This window comes from Carassius auratus, unplaced genomic scaffold (genome assembly GCF_003368295.1).
Source record: "Carassius auratus strain Wakin unplaced genomic scaffold, ASM336829v1 scaf_tig00046954, whole genome shotgun sequence".
In the NCBI taxonomy this organism is placed as follows: domain Eukaryota; kingdom Metazoa; phylum Chordata; class Actinopteri; order Cypriniformes; family Cyprinidae; genus Carassius; species Carassius auratus.
In genome coordinates, this window is record NW_020527008.1 from 551 (window position 1) to 21279 (window position 20729).

General features: G+C 35.9%; 1 protein-coding gene across 1 annotated transcript; it reads right to left on the reverse strand.

Annotated features, from left to right (window-relative positions):
• Positions 1-616: 616 nt before the first annotated feature.
• On the reverse strand, positions 617-20656 carry LOC113088740 (solute carrier family 12 member 9). Its single transcript, XM_026255808.1, has 8 exons — positions 20378-20656; positions 14075-14209; positions 13828-13965; positions 12452-12757; positions 11516-11623; positions 10038-10149; positions 2724-2881; positions 617-1081 (listed from the first exon to the last, which is right to left on the reverse strand). The coding sequence occupies exons 1-8, from the start codon at positions 20601-20603 to the stop codon at positions 921-923; spliced, it is 1344 nt and encodes a 447-aa protein (XP_026111593.1). The 5' UTR covers positions 20604-20656; the 3' UTR covers positions 617-920.
• Between the last annotated feature and the right edge of the window lie 73 nt (positions 20657-20729).

Genomic DNA, 20729 nt, shown 5'->3' on the forward strand with positions numbered 1-20729 from the left:
GGTGTGTGTGTGAGTGAGTGAGTGAGTGTGTGTGTTAGTGTGTGCTGCTGTGATTTAGAGTGAGTTATTAAGATATTGTCTGAGCATTACTCCTCACACTGAGAGCTCTTCTTTAGAGAAACACTATATAACACGAGGTTACTTTAAGTGTTGAGGATAAATCATGTTTGAGACAGATCACGGCGGCGGTGTTTCATCCAAACACAGGGTCAGACTCACGAAGGGCTTTCTGAAAGCGTTTCTTGTGTTTCTGGACGTCAGGAGCACATCTGGAAAGCTTCCACAGCTTTAATCTGCTGAGTCACCATCCACTTATGAGCGCCAGTCCCAGTGCATTATGGGAGATTAACCGGTTCCTTCAGCAAAGGATGGTTTTCAGAAACGTTTTACTTTTTTGGGACAAAAAAAATGAGTGTTGTACAAGTAATAATAAAAAATATATATATTTTTTTATATTTCTATTATTTGTTTATTTAGATCTCGTTTCAATTATTTGAATCTCATTTTTATAAATTTATTTAATACAAAGTAATTTTAATTTAAATTTTAATAGAACTGTTATTTATTTGAACCTTATTTCTGTTATTTATTTAGATACGTTTTTCTCTTGGCTTCTCCGTGGATCTTCTTTTGGCAGAAAACAATTGCCTTCAGAAGCACCATTAAAAAATGGCAAAAGAGATTCTGAATGTGGGCGGGGACATGCCCAGTGTGGGAGGGGCATGGCAGATATGGGCGGGGCATGCTCAGTGTGGGAGGGGCATGGTAAATATGGTTTGGGCCTGCTCAGTGTGGGAGGGGCATGGCAGATATGGGCGGGGCATGTTGAGTGTGGGAGGGGCATGGTAGATGTGGGTGGGGCATTCTAGTTGCAGGAGTGGCAAATATGAATGTGGGAGGAACATGTTTACAGCTGAACCTCAGCTCACGAAGACTAAAGGAACCATCTTCACAGACACGAGCTGACCGACAGTCCCTCTGTTCTTCCTGAAGCTCACCTGCACGAGGATCCAGGAGATCAGCACAGACACCCAGGGGTTCCCGCTCGCAGACGTGTGTTTGGCTGGAGACAGGAAGCGTCCTGAGAGACAGAAAGATCTTATTTACACATCAAACATCAAACTATCAGCAGATGAAGGAGTGTACACACACACACACACTCACACACTCTCTCACACAAACACTCTCACACACACACTCACACACACACACACACACTCTCACACACTCTATCACACAAACTCACACAAACACTCTCACACTCCCTCTCACACACACTCACACACTCACACACACACACACACACACACACTCTCTCACACACACTCACACACACACACTCACACACACTCACACACTCTCACACACACACACTCACACTCACACACACTCACACTCACACACTCTCACACACGCACTCAAACACACACGCACTCAAACACACACACACTCACACACACTCACTCTCACACACACACTCACACACTCACACAAACTCACACAAACACTCTCACACACACACTCACACACACACGCACACTCTCTCACACACACACACTCTCACACACACACACTCACACACACACACACTCACACACACACACTCACACACACACACACACACACACACACACACACACACTCAAACACACACACACTCACACACTCTCACACACACACTCTAACACACACACACACTCTCACACACGCACTCACACACACTCACTCTCACACACGCACTCACACACACTCACTCTCACACACACACACTCACACACACACACTCACACACACACACTCAAACACACACACACACACTCAAACACACACACACTCTCACACTCTCACACACACACACTCACACACACACACACTCACACTCACACACGCACTCACACACACTCACTCTCACACACGCACTCACACACACTCACTCTCACACACACACACTCACACACACACACACACACACTCTCACACACGCACTCACACACACGCACTCACACACACACACACACACACTCTCACACACGCACTCACACACACGTACTCTCACACTCACACACACACACACTCAAACACAAACACACTCTCACACTCACACACTCTCACACACACACTCACACACACTCACTCTCACACACTCACTCTCACACACTCACTCACACAAACTCACACAAACACTCTCACACACACACAAACACACTCTCTCAGACACACACACACACTCACCCACTCTCTCACACACACACACTCACTCTCACACACAAACACACACTCTCACACTCTCTCTCTCACACACACACACACACACACACACACACACACACACTCACCCACTCACACACTGTCAATCTCTCTCACACACACACACACACACACACACTCACACACTCACTCTCACACACACTCTCACACACACTCTCACACACACTCTCACTCTCACACACACACACACACACACACTAAATAAAATATATTAAAAAGTTAAATGTAATTATTATTAAATTCTAATTTATTTAAATGTATTCAATAGAATTCTTTCATAAATGTAGTTTTTGTCTTAGTAACAGTAATAGAAGTTCTGGAGGTCACGTGTGTTGTCACAAATAAAACAGAAACGCGTGTTCATGTAAACGAGGCTCAGAAGGGGCAAACTCAATTAGATGATAACGAGCAGGAACAGGGCGGTGTTCTAGAGCGGGTTCTGCGAGGGTTCTCACCGAACAGGTCGTCTCGAGCCAGAGCGAAGAGCACACGGGACGCTCCGATCAGGTTACTCATGGCAGCCGAGAGCGTGGACGAGTAAACACCGATCGTCACGAACGGATGCCAGACGTTGATGTCTGTGAGGAAACCGTAATCCTGCTGGAGGAGGACCCTGGAGAGAAAACAGAGGACACATCACTTAGTGTATACTTAGTGCACTTAATATACGACACGTGCAGAGCACTGGAGCTTTCAAACAACATCTGCTAAATTAACTAATAAAACATGCTATAATGCATGCATGCATGCATGCAAAAAAAAAAAAACGTTTTCGGAATTTAAAAATAAATTTAAATATTATGCGAAACATTTTTACATTTAAAATGAAAAATTAGAGATGTTGCATTGGCAACTAACTGATATAAGTTTAATGCTAAAATGGCTAAAACTACAACCGAATGTAAATGCATGGAAAATCTTAAAACTTTATTTAAATATGATAAAAATATTTAAATTAATTAAATTTTAAATTAACAACAAAAAAAGCATTTTTGCTACTAAAACGTTAAGTGAAATATGATTAAAATGTATACAAATTTAAACTTATAATCTAAATTTTGTTTAGTTTAACTTCATGTGCTAAAATAACAAACTTTAATAAAAATGAATGTAAAATGCAAAACCACACAAGAAACTTATTAAAACAGAAAATATGAAATTAAAAAATTAATTAAACAAAAATTTATTCATAAAAATGGTAATATTATCTCAATGATACTACAATCATTGAATAACATAGAAAATATTTTTTTATATTCAAATGGTATTTAAATATTTTTGGTAAATTAAATATTTAAATATAAATATTAAATGGAAAACAAACTTATTTTAGTTAGATGTCAATGCAATATTTCAATTTTTTTAAGTACTAAATCTAAATGCATGGAAATTTTTTATAATATAACTTTTAAAACATGCTAAAACAGATTAGAATCTGTTTCAGTGTTGATATTGTTAACAAAATCAACTTAAAACAGTTGCACTAATTGAAAAAACATTTAAGATAAAATAAAATATAAATGATGCAACTAACTGAAATAAGTTGAAGTACTTAAATGACCAAAAACATTTATAATAATAATAATAATAATAATAATAAGAAGAAGAAGAAGAAGAAGAAGAAGAAGAAGAAGAAGAAGAAGAAGAAGAAGAAGAAGAAGACAAAAGCACACAAAAAAATTAAAACAAACCGAAAATATAATAAAAATTCAAAATAATTCAAAATAAAAAATATTGAAAAAGTGCATAAATAATAATAATAATAATAATAAAAAAAAAACACTGATCTGTTTGGACTATAAATTGCATGACTTTAAAATCTTCTGACCCGGCTTTCTCATGTCAACTGCAACGTTTAACTGCATTCGAATGATGTGAGGGAGCGTAAATGATGAAATTAAATAAACCGGATAATAAATCCTGTCATCAAAGAACTCAGAGACGAGAGAAAGACCAGAATCAAACCACAGGTTGCTCCTTTCTCTTGAAACTCTTCTCACGCGTTCGTTCAGCTCCAGCGCTTTTAATAGCATCATCACAGCTCTATTAAATATTATACACACTAACTGCAGATCTGAACACACAATTATTCCATCTCTGTCTCTCTCTCTCACACACACACACACACAGGTTAAAGACACGAGCTGACAAGTCTGTATGGAACTGAAAACGTCAATCGAGCGTCCATCCATGCGCTCTGTATCTTTTATGAGGTATTAATTCTGCAGACAGGAGCACAATGAATGTAAATCCTGACAGCTGCAAACAAATACTTATTAATTAAATAAAATTGAAAAATAAATTAATTACATTAATACAAAAATAAAAAATACATTAAATAAAATTAAAAATACATTAAATAAAATTAAAAATAATAAAATTAAATATATTTTTTTAATTAAATTACAAATAATAAAATATCAAAATAAAATAAAAATAAAAAATCCTTCTGAAGAATCTCAAACGTAGTGGCTTAAGTTTTTCAGCAATATCATAGCTTTTTTTATAGTCACTGAATCTAGCAACAAAAATATCATTAGATTATCATTATTAAATTGTTAAATTCTAACATCATTTATTAACCTATAAAATGTTAAACTATTAAATACAATAATATTTTATAAAATAAAATAAAATAATCTGGACAATTTTAAGTAAAACAAATATTAACTAGTAAATATGATTTTTTAAATTAAAATCAATGCATCTTTATTTTTTTGCTTTACAGTAATGAGAATTAATGCATTTAATTGTCAAAATTTCTACATTTAAAGACATTCACACTGACAGCAACTTTTAAAATAAAGTGACCAAACGCTTAGGTTTGCATCTCACAAATATTAGGATAACTGTTTTATCAATAATTGTCAATTACAGGTTTATCCATAAAAAATCCATAAAAAAACATTTACATAAAACAGTAAAAATTTTATTTAATTTTTATTACAGCTAGTTGCCAAGACAACATTTATTATTTTAATTTAATTTAAGCGGAAGCACTAAAATATCAAAGTAATTTATTATATTAATAATTATAGAATGATTAATACAATAAATGCAATAATGATTATACTTTATTATTATAAATCTAAATAAAACTAAAGTAAAAGTTATTAAAAACTAATAAAAACAAATCTAAATGAAAGAATTTTTACTAATTAAACTAAAATTCAATATAAAGCTTAAAATATATATAAAAAAACTAATTCAAAATATTAACAAAAACTAATAGTATAGCAAAAATACCTTGATTAATTAATTAAACTGATATTTTAGACTGCATTGCAATAAACTACAACGTGCAAAAAAATATCTTGCGAATGCGATGCGAAGTCACTGATTAACTGTTAACGAATGTTCAGTCATTATCCACAAATGCTTTCAAACGATGATCATTTTGATTTACAGTGACAGAAGCAATGTGATGAGAAGATGAGAAACGCCTACATTTATGCAAATGAGCTGAGCAGTCATGTGATCCATCCACAGCCAATAGGAATGATCCGTTAGTCCTGTAACACTTCCACAGCACTTTAACAGAGCAGTTTCACAGGCAACGCACGCCATGTGTGATCACAAGCTCAATGCTATGGTCAGATAACCGTCCATCAATAACAGCAGGTCATCTGGCGCTCTGAATAAAGTGAGGGATCAATAAAAAAAACAATCGATAGCTAACAAGCCCCATTCACAGCCCTCTGTGACCGTCTCTAACAATCAGCAGGTTACAGAGAAACACCAAACACTTTAAAGGGGACTTTTCTTGATCTTTCGGAACTACAATTGATTACTGATGCATTTACCCATCAAATAAATGCTCATCTGACAGACCATAACTTCATAATGGCACAGTGTGTGCATCTGCCTCTAAATGTGAGCTCAGCTCTCAGAGAGATGCGATCAACAGTGAGAGAGACCAGAGAGAACCAGAGGTCAAAGTTCATCATCTGCAGCAGTGAGATTCAGAAACACAGACAGACAGATGTTCAGGGGTTTCTCTCTCACAGCGCTGCCACAAAAGATGAATGACAGATTTAAACTGATACAATTAAACACTGAATGAATAAATTAACACACTATAACTGACTGACAGTTCTGGGAGAAACACACACACACACAGACACACACACACAGACAGACAGACAGACATACACACACACACATACACTCAGACACACACACAGACAGACACACAGACAGACACACACACACACACACACAGAAAGACAGACAGACAAAAAGACACACAGACACACACACGCACACACAGACACACAGACACACAGACACACACACGCACACACACACACACACACACAGACACAGACACAGACAGACACACACAGACAGACAGACACACAGACACAGAGACACAGACACAGAGACACAGACACAGAGACACACACACACACACACAGACACACACACACACAGACACACACACACAGACACACAGACACACACACAGACACACACACACACACACATGAAGTGAAGTGAAAGTGAAGTGACATTCAGCCAAGTATGGTGACCCATACTCAGAATTTGTGCTCTGCATTTAACCCATCCGAAATGCACACACACACAGAGCAGTGAACACACACACCCGGAGCAGTGGGCAGCCATTTATGCTGCGGTGCCCGGGGAGCAGTTGGGGGTTCAATGCCTTGCTCAAGGGCACCTATGTCATGGTATTGAAGGTGGAGAGAGAATTGTACATGCACTCCCCCCACCCACAATTCCTGCCGGCCCGGGACTCGAACTCAGAACCTTTCGATTGGGAGTCGGACTCTCTAACCATTAGGCCACGACTTCCCCTACACAGACACAGACACACACACACACACACACACAGACACACACACACACACACACACAGACACAGACACACACACACACACACACAGACACACACACACAGATACAGACACAGACACAGACACACACACACACACACACACACAGACGTGCAAAATTGTAAGTAAAAATCTGATTTTCTTTCTGCCATGGAAAAAGAAAAAAGAAATTACACGTTTATCTCACATTTCAGACGTTTTTCTCGACAGCGCAAGGTGAAAACACTGTGAATTGTTTGCACCACCGAATAAAATAAATAAAACAATTTATTAGCAGCAGTTCTTTCCTCACAACTCTGACATTTTTCTCCTCAATTCAGATGTTCTTTTTTAATTGTGAGAAAACCATGGAATTAAAAAAAAAGTTATTTTTTTATTTCAAAATTCATAATATTCTTCTGAGAGCTGCAAGTTTGTATTTCGAAATTTTATTCTTGCACATCCAGGAGAAAAAAAATTCAGAATTTTAATTAAAAAAACAAAGTCCGAATTGTGACGTTACGGGTCGCAATTACCTTTATATTCATTTACATAAGCTTCCATACAGTCATTTAAATGTGTTTATGTCCATCTACCTAACATCAGAAAGCTGCAAAAGTTCAGAACAAGTCATTTTTGCTATTTAAAATGTAAAAAAGCATCTCTATTTCCTCTGCATAAGACGTTTAGCATCTTACAGTAGGCCTATGTTTTCTATCATGCAATGAACACTTATTTCAAAAGATCAAGAACAATTTGATTTCTCTAAAGGTGACCTTTAAAACGGTTGAATATTTCTCAATATTTCTCTGGTGATTCCTCTTATTTTCCTCATAAGCACCTTGTGTGCGTGTTTATCTGCGAGCGTTTTAATGTGGTACTGCCATCTGCTGGTCACTAAAGCATTGCTTCCGCCTCCAATGACACAAATGGTCTTGTTTTCACTTGATTAGGTGAATTCATCTTTAATTTAGGACCACCTGCCTCCTCTGTGGTCATGGTGATGGGCGTTAGAGAGTTTAATCGTTAATGCTGGTGTAAATAATGATTTTCAAAATCAATCATTACCAGTGTTGGGGAAAGTTACTTTTAAAAGTAATGCATGACAAAATTGCGTAACTCCCTAAAAAAGTAACTAATTACATAATTACTAAATACTAAATCTGTTTTTTGTGATTGGGGGTTTTACAAACCTAAAACATTCATGTTTTAGGTTTGTATGTGATGATTTAGAAACCAAACAGGCTCGTTTTCAAACTTCATGGTGTTTAAAGCAGACAGTTAAAAGTCCCAAAGACCACACACATGCAGTAAGATTTAGGAGCGAAAGCTGCACTTAAATCAGGCTCATTACTGTTAACACAAACATCGTTTGAAATAAAATAAACATCAAATAAAATAAAATACATAAAAAAACTAAACATATTTTAGATAGTTGCAATGACAACAATTCTCATTTCCAGTTAGTTTAAATTGATGTACTAAAATAAAAACTTGAAAAATAAAAATATAGAAATACAAAAATATAATGTTTAACACATAAATACACACAAAAAAAAAAATTAAATGACAAAAACACACAATTAGTAAAATGTTAACAAACTGAAATAAAACTAATTAAAAAAAAAATTATATATATATATATATATATATATATATATATATATATATATATATATATATATATATATATATATATATATATATATAAACTATAAAAAAGTTTTAAAAGTGAAAAATGCATTTAAATCAAGGACATAAAACAAAAGTTTTTTTGTTACTTAAAAAGAATGTTAGATAAAAAATATATTTAAAAAAATGATATACTTATATTTTTATATAATTATATTTTAGCTAGTCGCCAAAGCGAAATTGGATTAAATTTAATTAAATTCAGGCTATCAATTTTTACCTATTTAGTTTAATTTTATGTACTAAAATAACAAAACTGAAGTAAAAATGAAAAAAAAGACATATTATAGACTTATAGACATAAATATAAACCTACATTAGTATGACGATGCTTAAAATAACACTGATTTAAATGCAGAAGTTAATCATTTAAAAGAGACAGAGCTGGACTTCAGACGATTTCACATATTTCTCTGTCATTCAACAGAAGAACCTTTATTTTCATATACCTTCAGTGTCTCTCTCTCTATTTCTCTCTCTCACACACACACACACACACAGTGTTCTCTTTCCTCATGCACATCATGTGAGGAACACATAATCCATGCGTCACATGAGGCCACTAAAAACCACACACTAGCATTTACTACATACGTGGCATTTCCAGAATTCTGGCCATTGCAATTAGAACAAAACATTTATATTACCATTTCATTTAAAACATCCCCAATTATGGCATAAACAGAACAAAACTTACATTCTTTGCAACCTACAAACGAACATCCTAAAAAATGAATTGTATTCAGTAGAACTTAAATGAATGCAGTTTGAACTATTTCTGTTGGAAATGCCAGGAATGTCATGTGACCTCAATCACACTTCTGCTTAAACACACACACACACACATACACTCACACACACATGAGCCAGCTTTCAGATCCGCTCAGGTCTTTGCAATCCACAGTAGCTTGGTGCCAAAAACTTTCTGAGATTTCAAAAGTTTAACTTTCACTTTCATTATTTAATCTGTCGGCTTCATTCTGTGAGAGTGTGTTTATGTGTGTGAGTGTGTACCTGGTATTCCTTATATTATGAGACCAAATGTCCCCACAAGTATAGTAATACCAGTAAATTTTGACCAAGTGTTTTGAAAATCTAAGTTGTATGTGTGGTTTAGGGTAAGTGGATAGAAAATACAGTATGTACAGTATAGAAACCATTACGTCTATGACATGTCCCTACAAACAATGGAAACAAGTATGTGTGTGTGTGTGTGTGTGTGTGTGTGTGTATAGAAATTACCGGTCACAGGTGCAGGATATCAGTATACTCAGCAGGATATAGATTACGAAGGTGAAAACGACGGCTGTGATGGTTCCACGAGGAATGGAGTAGCTCGGGTTCTTCAGATCACCTTAAACATACAAACACATTTTATTTTACCTTGGAACACAACACTACAGATGAAAAGGTTCAAAAACTTAACTAATACACTTCACCATACTTCCCCAGTTGATGGAACTGCAAACAAGTTTCATATTACACATTTGCTGAAACATTATGTTTAACCATGCAAATGAGAGACATTATCTAATAAAATTTCCAGAGAATTAATGAACATTGGGTAAAGCCTGGTTTCACATTTATTTTGTTGACATATTAAAGTGAAAGGTTTTTACTGTGGGGATTTTGGATTTCTCATTTTATCCCTTCCTAAATCAATAAAATACCGTCAAAAGACAGAAAAAAAAAACGTTTTTTTGCCATGTTTTTAGGAATAACATGATGTATAAATGAGTGTGAAGGATATATGAACAAACCCTTCTATAAAATTCTTCAGAATAAAGAGAGGAATAAAACTCTAAGTTTTGGTGTTTGTAAGTGCTGCTGCAGTGGAGAAAAAACTCATTTTGTGAAAACGGCCTTAAAAGATATATACTGCAATTGAAATTGATAGAAGCAAATAGATAAAGGTCAAAAATTTTAACCAGGCGAATGATATATGAAAAAACCCTTCTATAAAATTCTTCAGAATATAGAGAGGAATTAAACTCTAAGTATTGGTGTTTGTAAGTGCTGCTGAAGTGGAGAAAAAACTCATTTTGTGAAAACGGCCTTAAAAGATGTATACTGTAATTGAAATCGATAGAAGCAAATAGATAAAGGTCAAAAATTTTAACCAGGCGAATGATATATGAAAAAACCCTTCTATAAAATCCATCAGAATATAGAGAGGAATAAAAGTCTAAGTTTTGGTGTTTGTAAGTGCTGCTGAAGTGGAGAAAAAACTCTTTAAAGATAAGTATTGTAACTAAATTCTATAGATGTAAATAGATAAAGAGCAAGAAAAACAACCCTTAAAAGTGTATTTTGGAGTTTTCTTTCCACTAGTTTGAAACAACAGACAGTTTATAATTACTTTCTGTGAAAATATGTTTTAAAATAAAGACTCAAAGAGTTTTGGAAAGCTCAGTGTTTTTTAATTTGGTGGTTCATTTATAGGCTATGTTTAGATTTTTACTTCTGCCGATTTAATTTAAGCTTCAAAATGAATAGAAGTCATGTTATTTTGTGAAGATTATCGTGATGAACAAAATGTGTACGTATTATAAAGCTTTGGGTTTAGTTTCTGAAATAATCCAGAAGCCAATGGAAAAAAATCCAACTGGATTTTGGTTGAGAAGTCATTCAGAAATTTCATTTTTACACAATAATTCAGTCTAACAAACAGTAGAAAATGCTAAACAGAAATAAACAGTCCAGTAAAACTCAAGACCCACCGGACATGTTGGATCCAGCCATGATTCCAGTGCAGCCGTTAAACATCACCGCAAAAACAGTGGCGAAAGACATCATGACTCCAGTGGAGTAGTCCACTGTGTAGTCAGCTAAACACACACACACACACACACTAGATTAACTTTCGGTGTCTTCTGCAACCCAGCGTTTGTGCTAAAAATCATGATTATTACACTTACATGTATGCATTTAGCAGACTCTTTTATCCAAAGCCACTTAAAAAGCTTTTAAAGCTGCTTTGACACAATCAGTATTTTATAAAGTACTATAAAAAATAAAGATGAATTTGTGGTTTAGGTTAAGGTTAGGTTTAAACTACTTGTAATTATGCATGATTTACTGTTATTACTATAGGAAGCACATGTAACATGTTAACACACCTACATGTGTATAAATGATTATCTTTTCTAGTTAGCATTTGATTTCATTTTCCAAGCTTTTTTTTTATTTTTATAAAAGTGCATTTTTATTTTAAATTTACTCAGTTTAATTTCACATTTTTATGATTTATTCATCAGCTTTTCTCCAACTCACAATCTTGATATAACAAATATAACTAAACATATTTAAAAAAAAACATATTTTCCACTTCAAAAGTGGTGTTCGATTTTAGTTTCACTACTTTAACAATGACACTAATATGAGAACAGCTGATCTAATGTAATGTTCCTAAAAACGTGCTTAGGTTTGAAAGAACTAGCTGCTGTTATTGTAAATGTGTAATGATCGGCTGGGTTATTGATGAAGCTGGTTAATTCATATCAAGTTAATACATCTTCAAGTTTCTTCAATCAGGAAGCTACCTTTGGTCTTTTACAGAAATTTACAGAAAGTCCCATTTCTCTGTTTTCTAATCAGACATGATATAAAACACTGAAAGCTGGTAATATGTGAAAACCCATCGTAAAATCTCTCACCTTGCACGTTTCCCATCAGAGATTCTAACTTAAAGCCGGTGAAGTTTGCGCTCGTCGGCCCGAGGGAAGCGTTCCTGTGACCAGGCAGCTGGACGGTTTTAAACGGCACGATGAAGAAACTGATAAAAATGCTCCCTAAAGACACCATGACAATGATGAAGATGAGGAAGGTGGCTTTAGCATAGATATGAGCCCCGATCAGACACACGAACACACACAGCAGCAGAACCACCGTGCCGTACAGGAAAGACCACCAGTAACCGGTCGGCAGAACCATGTACCGAGATGCAGACAGCGACGAGCCATCTGAGAGAAATAACAACACAAGTCAACATTAAAACACTCATTAAAACCTAAAACATAAATTCATTCATTTTTTTTTTAAATAAATTAACAAAAAAAAACAAATTTTTTTATTCATTTCACAGCAATTAATAGCCATTTTTGCTAGTAAATAAATAAATAAATAAATATTTTATTATTTTATTTAATTGCAATAAATAACCATTGATGCTGGAAAATAATTTAAATAGATACAGAAATAAAAGTTTATTTGTTTCATTTAATTGCAGTTAATAGCCTTTGATGCTGGACATTAAAACAAAAATATTAAATAAATATATATAAATATAAAAATAAATATATAAAAATATAAACAAATAAATACATATTTTTATTAATTTATTTAATTGTAATTAATAGCCATTAATGCTAGAAAAAAAAACAATGTGCATAATATAATATTCAAAATATGAATATTAAATGAAAAACTATAAATAAAAATTGACAAATGTTGCCTTGACATCTGAAATATTTTTACGGTGAAGCTAAAACTACAGTTGAAATATAAATAACTAAAACCATATAAAATATAAAAATAAATTAAAAATGTAAAAAAAAAAGGCAAAAGCATATAAAAACACTAAAACTTTAACTAAAATTATAATAACAACTATTATAACAGTATATGAATAATACAAAAATAACACTGTTTTTGGTTCAAATTTAAGCTCAATTTTTGCACACAAGGGAAAATGTTTTATGCTTTTTAAAAAGAAATGACATACCTCAACAGTGTTGTGTATAAAAACATTAAACATCTAGAGCAGTGCAGCAGCCTTTATTTTGGTTTGATGTTATTGTACACCAAACTCCATTATATTTATATTTAATATCGAACCCATGACCTTGGCATTACTGGTGACATGCAAGATAATGCCTTGCCATCCAAAGATAAACCAAAACCACTTATGCAGAGTAGACTCATGTGGTTTTAGTCACACTAAATTAACTCATATTTTGTCAATAACCCTTCCATGAGTCAATAGGATCATGCATACCTATACAATTAACATAAACACAAGTGCAGACGCTACCTTCAGGAATCCCGAAGGTTGTGAGCACGGCCTCCACCAGTCCCAGCACTAAGAAGGCACAGCCGCACACGTTCGCCAGAAAGAACATGATGCCAATGCTGCCACCGAACTCTGGGCCGAGAGCACGACTGATCATGTCTGTAGATGCAAACAAAAGCACACACGAACACAACCCCACAGCTAAGGAAATTAACGACAGGTACAGTCATGCATGTGTTTATGTTTGTGTTTAATGATGCAAGGATACAATACGCTCCTCCGGCGTCCAGCGCTCCGTTAGTGGAGATCGCACACACCGACAAAACCGTCATACTGATGATGAAATACGACACCAGCAGCATTGCTATAGTCTGATAAAGACCACACTGACCCACAACAAAACCTGCAACACAAAACAACACCGGTTATACGGTGTTTTAACCCTTATATTACACTCTGGGTCAATTTTGACCCGCAACATTTTTGAGTTTCAGAAATACTGGTTAAAGCAACAGTTCACTTCAATGTGCTGAAAATGTGTTCACCCTCAGGCCATCCGAGATGTAGATTAGCTTTTTTCCTCATCAGGTTTGCAGAAATGTAGCATTGCATCACTTGCTCTGAAGTGAATGGGTGCCGTCAGAATGAGAGTCTGATAAAAACATCTCAATAATCCACAGCACTCCAGTCCATCAGTGAACATCTGGAGAAGACAAAACCTGAAACACATCCAGCATTAAGATGATTTTAACTCAAACACATAGAGTCTATAATCCAGAATAACACTTCCTCCAGTGAAAAAGGGTTCTGGTCTGAATCAGGAGAGAAATCTGCACAGATCAAGCAGCGTTTAAACAGATCTAAACAACAACAACAGATGCACTTTTTCACAGGAGGAAGTGTTATTATGGATTATAGACTCTATGTGTTTGAGTTAAAATCATTTTAATGCTGGATTTGTTTAATCTTTAGTCTTCTCCAGATGATGGACTGGAGTGCTGTGGATTATTGTGATGTTTTTATCAGCTCTCATTCTGACGGCACCCATTCACTGCAGAGCATCCATTGATGAGACACTGATGCAGTGCTACATTTCTACAAACCTGATGAAGAAACAAACTCACCCTGATCTCAGATGAACTGAGAGTGAACACATTTTCAGAACATTTTTCGTTTTTTGAGTGAAGTATTGCTGTAACCTAGTTTTGCTGTTCTTCAAATGGTGTCTTTTTTTCCCCTTATTTAATAAAGTCACAAACATGCAGACAAAGTTTGACACTCACATAACAGGCACTGTGGATTGTGCATACAAAATGTCTTCTATTACCACTATGTTGTAAATCTTTGGTCAATTTGATCTGCAAACAGGTTGCATTTCGACACACTTCAGCTTTAAAACGGCAGTAAAAGTGTCCTGTCAGCACTTTAAACATAAACTGATGCATGCTTAGTCTTGCTCTCGTGTAGTTCATTCACAGATCAGATGTTCTAGATTAGTGCAGCGCTTAATGGACTTCAGTCAAAAAAATTACTATAAGGAAAAAAACCCTAGCTGACATTTAAAACATCTGAAAACATTAACATCACACACATCAGCAAATCTGCACACATTTGCATGCATGTACTCATGCACACACACAGTTTGCAAACTTCAGTTTACTTAAAGCCTTCATTTAAAATGCACTATAAAATTAGTTTTAATGCATTAATCATGCCTTTTAATGCACATTATGATGCATTGTATGATCTCATGAGGAATGAGAATTGTATAACCACAATTATAATACATTATAATAATTATCTACTCATTGTTACACCTTTAGAAAGTATAATGCATTAAAATATGTTCAAATATTGTAAAGCATACTGCAATTATTTAATGAAAAGATAAATAATAATAATATTTAATGAATTACACGCATTACGAATACATTTATAATGCATTATATTTTAAGGCTTTTAGTAAAGTGTTATCGACTTGTTAAAACTGATTTTTCATATATCTTTAATTCATACTGAAATATTTAATGTGTGAGAAAAATAAGTCAGCATTTTGAGCAAATCAAATATTGAAAAAATTTAATATTAAAAATATAAACTCTTCTTTCCAATACGAGTAGGAACATGTATTAAAAACACACACTTTCATGTGACTGTGACTTTGCTAACATGCAATGTGTGTGTGTGTGTGTGTGTGTGTGTGTGTGTGTGTGTGTGTGTTTCCACATGCAGGCTGAACACCTGTCACATAAGATAAATACTGCAAATCAATACATGATCGTTTCTTACCGTAGTGGCTTCTCACTAAGCCAGTGTGCTTAAAAGACAAACAAAAGCAAATATTAAACCCGAGCAGAGTTAAAACCTGCGGATGTGAATGAGATCTGGGTGTGTGTGTGTGTGTGTGTGTGTGTGTGTTTGTGTGTGCCATGTGAGTGGCATAACTGGAATAACCACCGCACAACGCCAAATGCTCACAAATTACAGACAGATCACAGCCTGTCTGTGACTGCGGTTACTATGTACTCTACACACTGATTAAACATTCATAAATCATGCCGGAGATATTCAGAGACACAGCACTTGTGCTTAAGCTCCTGTCATTAATAAAATCATATATTACGTCACAATCAGCTGTTCATCAATGATCAGTCTCAGACAAACCATCAGAGCTGTAACCGTTAAACAAAACTGAAACTAAAACTAAAATGCAAAAGCTATAAAAAAAAAAAATTTAACATTTACATTTAACATTTACATTTAATCATTTAGCAGACGCTTTTATCCAAAGCGACTTACAAATGAGAACAATAGAAGCAGTCAGTCAACAAGAGAACAACAACAGAATACAAGTGCCATGACAAGTCTCAGTTAGTCTAGTATAGAACGCATAGCCAGGTATATATATATATTTTTTTTTTTTTTTTTTTTTTTTTATTAAATGAAAGAAGAGACAAGAAAAGGAAAAGTACTGGTCTTAGAAGGTTAAGTGCAGGCGAAAAAGATGAGTTTTTAGATGTTTCTTGAAAATGAGTAAAGACTCAGCTGTACGAATTGAGATTGGGAGGTCATTCCACCAGCTGGGCACAGTCCAGGAAAAGTTCCGTGAGAGTGATTTTGAATTTCTTTGGGATGGCACCACAAGGCGTTGTTCACTTGCAGAACGCAAACTTCTTGAGGGCACATAGGATTTAACCAGTGAGTTTAGGTAAGTTGGTGCCGTCCCAGTGGTCGTCTTGTAGGCAAGCATCAGTACCTTGAATTTGATGCGAGCAGCTACTGGTAGCCAGTGTAACCTGATGAGGAGAGGAGTAACATGAGCTTTTTTTGGCTCATTGAAGACAACCCTCGCTGCTGCATTCTGGATCATTTGCAGGGGCTTGACAGTACATGCAGGAAGGCCCGCCAAGAGAGCATTACAATAGTCCAGTCTAGAGAGAACAAGAGCTTGGACAAGAAGTTGGGTTGCTTGCTCTGACAGGAAGGGTCTAATCTTCCTAATGTTGTATAAGGCAAACCTGCAGGACCGGGTCGTTGTAGCAATGTGGTCAGTGAAGCTTAATTGATGATCCATCACAACTCCTAGGTTTCTGGCTGTCCTCGAAGGAGTTATGGTTGACGAGCCTAGCTGTATAGAGAAGTTGTGATGAATCAATTGGTTAGCTGGAATCACCAGTAGTTCGGTCTTTGTAAGGTTAAGCTGAAGGTGATGGTCATTCATCCAGCTAGAAATGTCACTCAGACAGGCTGAAATGCGAGCAGCTACCGTCGGGTCATCAGGCTGGAATGAGAAGTAGAGTTGGGTGTCATCAGCATAGCAGTGATAAGAAAAGCCATGCTTCTGAATGACAGATCCTAAAGATGTCATGTAGATGGAGAAGAGAAGTGGTCCAAGTACTGAGCCTTGAGGAACCCCAGTAGCAAGGTGGTGTGACTTTGAAACATCACCCCTCCAAGACACACTGAATGATCTGTCAGAGAGGTAGGACTTAACCCACAGGAGAGCAGTTCCAGAGATTCCCATCTTTCTGAGGGTGGACAGGAGAATCTTGTGATTAACAGTGTCAAAAGCAGCAGACAGGTCCAGTAAGATGAGTACTGAGGATTTTGAAGCTGCTCTTGCTAGTCGCAGGGCTTCAGTAACCGAGAGCAGAGCAGTCTCAGTTGAGTGGCCACTTTTGAAGCCAGATTGGTTGCTGTCCAGGAGGTTGTTCTGTCCAAGGAACATAGAAAGCTGGTTGAACACAGCCCGCTCAAGTGTCTTTGCAATGAATGGAAGCAGGGATACCGGTCTGTAGTTTTCAAGAAGCGCTGGATTTAGAGATGGTTTCTTGAGCAGTGGGCTTACCCGAGCCTGCTTGAATGCTAAGGGAAATGTTCCAGATTGAAGAGAAGAGTTGATAATGTGAGTAAGTGAAGGTATGACTGAAGAAGAGATCGCTTGAAGGAGGTGAGTGGGGATAGGATCAAGTGGACAAGTAGTAGGATGATTGGACATGAGAATTTTGGAGACGTCCATCTCTGAGAGTGGGGAGAAGGAGGATAAAGAGTGTGCATCGGTCATTGTGAAGTTTTCCTCAGTCTGCGGTGTGGAGAATTGGTCACTGATGGATCTTGTCTTATTTGTGAAGAAAGCTGCAAAGTCGTCCGCTGTAAGAGTCGATGGATAAATTTAGTCGATGTTAAATTTTATTTTTTAACTAAAATTAAATTTAACATAAAAGCTCATTTAAAATGTACATGCACTCATTTAGCAGACAGGTTTATCCAAAGTGGATTATAAGTAACTTGTTTGTCAAATTTAGTTTCAGGCTGCTGTGCCGATGCTTAATTAGTTATGTGATACAATGTATCTCGCTACTAAACAGCACACAATGAGAAACTGTAACAAAATCACTTCAAATGTAAGAAAAGACGCTCTTCCTCTCTCAGTGGACGATTCTTGACCACAGAAACCAATAACTGTCTGTGTGGATCAGACTGTACGAAGTCTGAGTTTCTATTTGTTCACACTACAGTAAAGCAGAAAAGGAAATAATCTGGGCTCATGATGTGTTAGCATCCAGCAAAGCCAGTTTACACTTATTTTAATAGCACAAAACCACATCCGTGTGGCGTTTATCTCATGTTCAGTAATATTTACATACACTGCTTCTGAGTGTTCTCTAAATGCTCTAAAACAAGTAGTTACAATAGATAAAATGTTAGACAAATATTTAACTAAAGCGTTCCATGAACAATGCATAACAAATGTTTTTTTATGATAACGTTTTAGGAACATTATAAAAAAAAAACATAACTCTGAATGAACGTTTTATTAATGTTACTAGAAGAACATATGTTCGTAACTTTGAGAGAACTTTGTCTGAACGTTCCGAGAACATTCCAATTACGTTTACGTATAAATAATGTTTTCGTACAAATTTTTGGAGTATGTTGTTGAAGTGTTACAAATAAATTTGAACTAGGGCTGCACGATAAATCACATGCGATATTTAATGACAAGCTGCGCAAAACCACAATCATATTTTGCGCATGTTTTGCGCAGCTTGTCAGTAAACAACGGCTCAGTGTAGTTAATTCTGTTTCATGAGAAAGTGAACAGGTGATGGAGATTTACAGCTGATTACAGAAGCGGCTTTATCGACGAGATGCGCATTAAATATCGCATGCGATTTATCATGCAGCCCTATTTTGAACAAATGTTCTATTATCGTAGCTAGAAAAACAATTGTTTGTAATTTTGAGAGAACCTTGCCAGAAAATTCCAAAAACATTCCCATTATGTTGACATATAAATAACGTTTTCGTACAATTTTTTTGAGTACGTTATTAAAGACTTGCAAATAATTTTTAACAAATGTTCTATTATCGCAGCTAGAAAAACGATTGTTTGTAATTTTGAGAGAACCTTGCCAGAAAATTACAAAAACATTCCCATTATGTTGACATATAAATAACGTTTTCGTACAATTTTTTTGAGTACGTTATTAAAGACTTGCAAACAATTTTTACTAGAAGAACGTTTGTTGGTAACATTGTGAGAAACTTGCCAGAAAATTCCAAGAACAAATTGACAAATTAATAACATTTTTGTACTAATGTTTCGATAACATTATTGAAGACGTACAAATAACTTTTAATAAATGTTCTTTCATCGTTACAAGAAGAAACGTTTATTCATAACTTTGAGATGACCTTGCCAAAACATTCCCATTATGTTGACATATAAATAAAAATTTTGTACACATTTTTGGAGTGCGTTATTAAAGACGTGCAAATAATTTTGAACAAATGTTCCATTATCATAACTAGAAGAACGTGTGTATGTAACCTTGCCAGAACGTTCTGAGAACATTCCCATTATGTTGACATATAAATAACGTTCTCGTACTGTTTCGATAATGTGACAGACAGACAGACAGACAGACAGACAGACAGACAGACAGACAGACAGATAGATAGATAGACAGATAGACAGACAGATAGACAGACAGATAGACAGATAGACAGATAGACAGATAGACAGATAGATAGATAGATAGATAGATAGTGTCAGTGATAGACGCACCGATCCGCAGGAACACCACCACACTGAACATTGACAGCAGTGTTGGGATCACCACGCCGAAGAATATGTTGAGTTTGGGCGGCTGTTTAGCGGCGGTTTTCCGTCGGACAGCCGCGGGGCTCTGGTGCTCGTCCTCATCTCTACCGGTCCGAGTCTCCCGGTGGTCTCCGGACTCGTTGACGCTGGCGGAGAGCCGGTAATGCAGCAGCGGCGTCCGCTCAGACATGTTCGCCGTGATTGAAGCTTCCTCTCCGGCTGCGGTCACATGATTCCCCGTGTTTACTGCGCCTGCAGTCACGTGACAGAGAGAGAGAGCCCAGCCAATCAGCAGCGGCTATAACACTTTACAATC

What these genes read in the sequence shown, in the direction of transcription:
- LOC113088740 (XM_026255808.1), bottom strand. Translation starts at nt 20,603, where the DNA reads ATGTCTGAGCGGACGCCGCTGCTGCATTACCGGCTCTCCGCCAGCGTC. An exon ending in GGACGCCGGAGGAGCGTATT is followed by an intron (nt 13,966 to 14,074) that starts GTATCCTTGCAT and finishes TTGCATCTACAG; the next exon opens with ACATGATCAGTCGTGCTCTC. An exon ending in ATATCCTGCACCTGTGACCG is followed by an intron (nt 2,882 to 10,037) that starts GTAATTTCTATA and finishes TTTTCTCTCCAG; the next exon opens with GGTCCTCCTCCAGCAGGATT.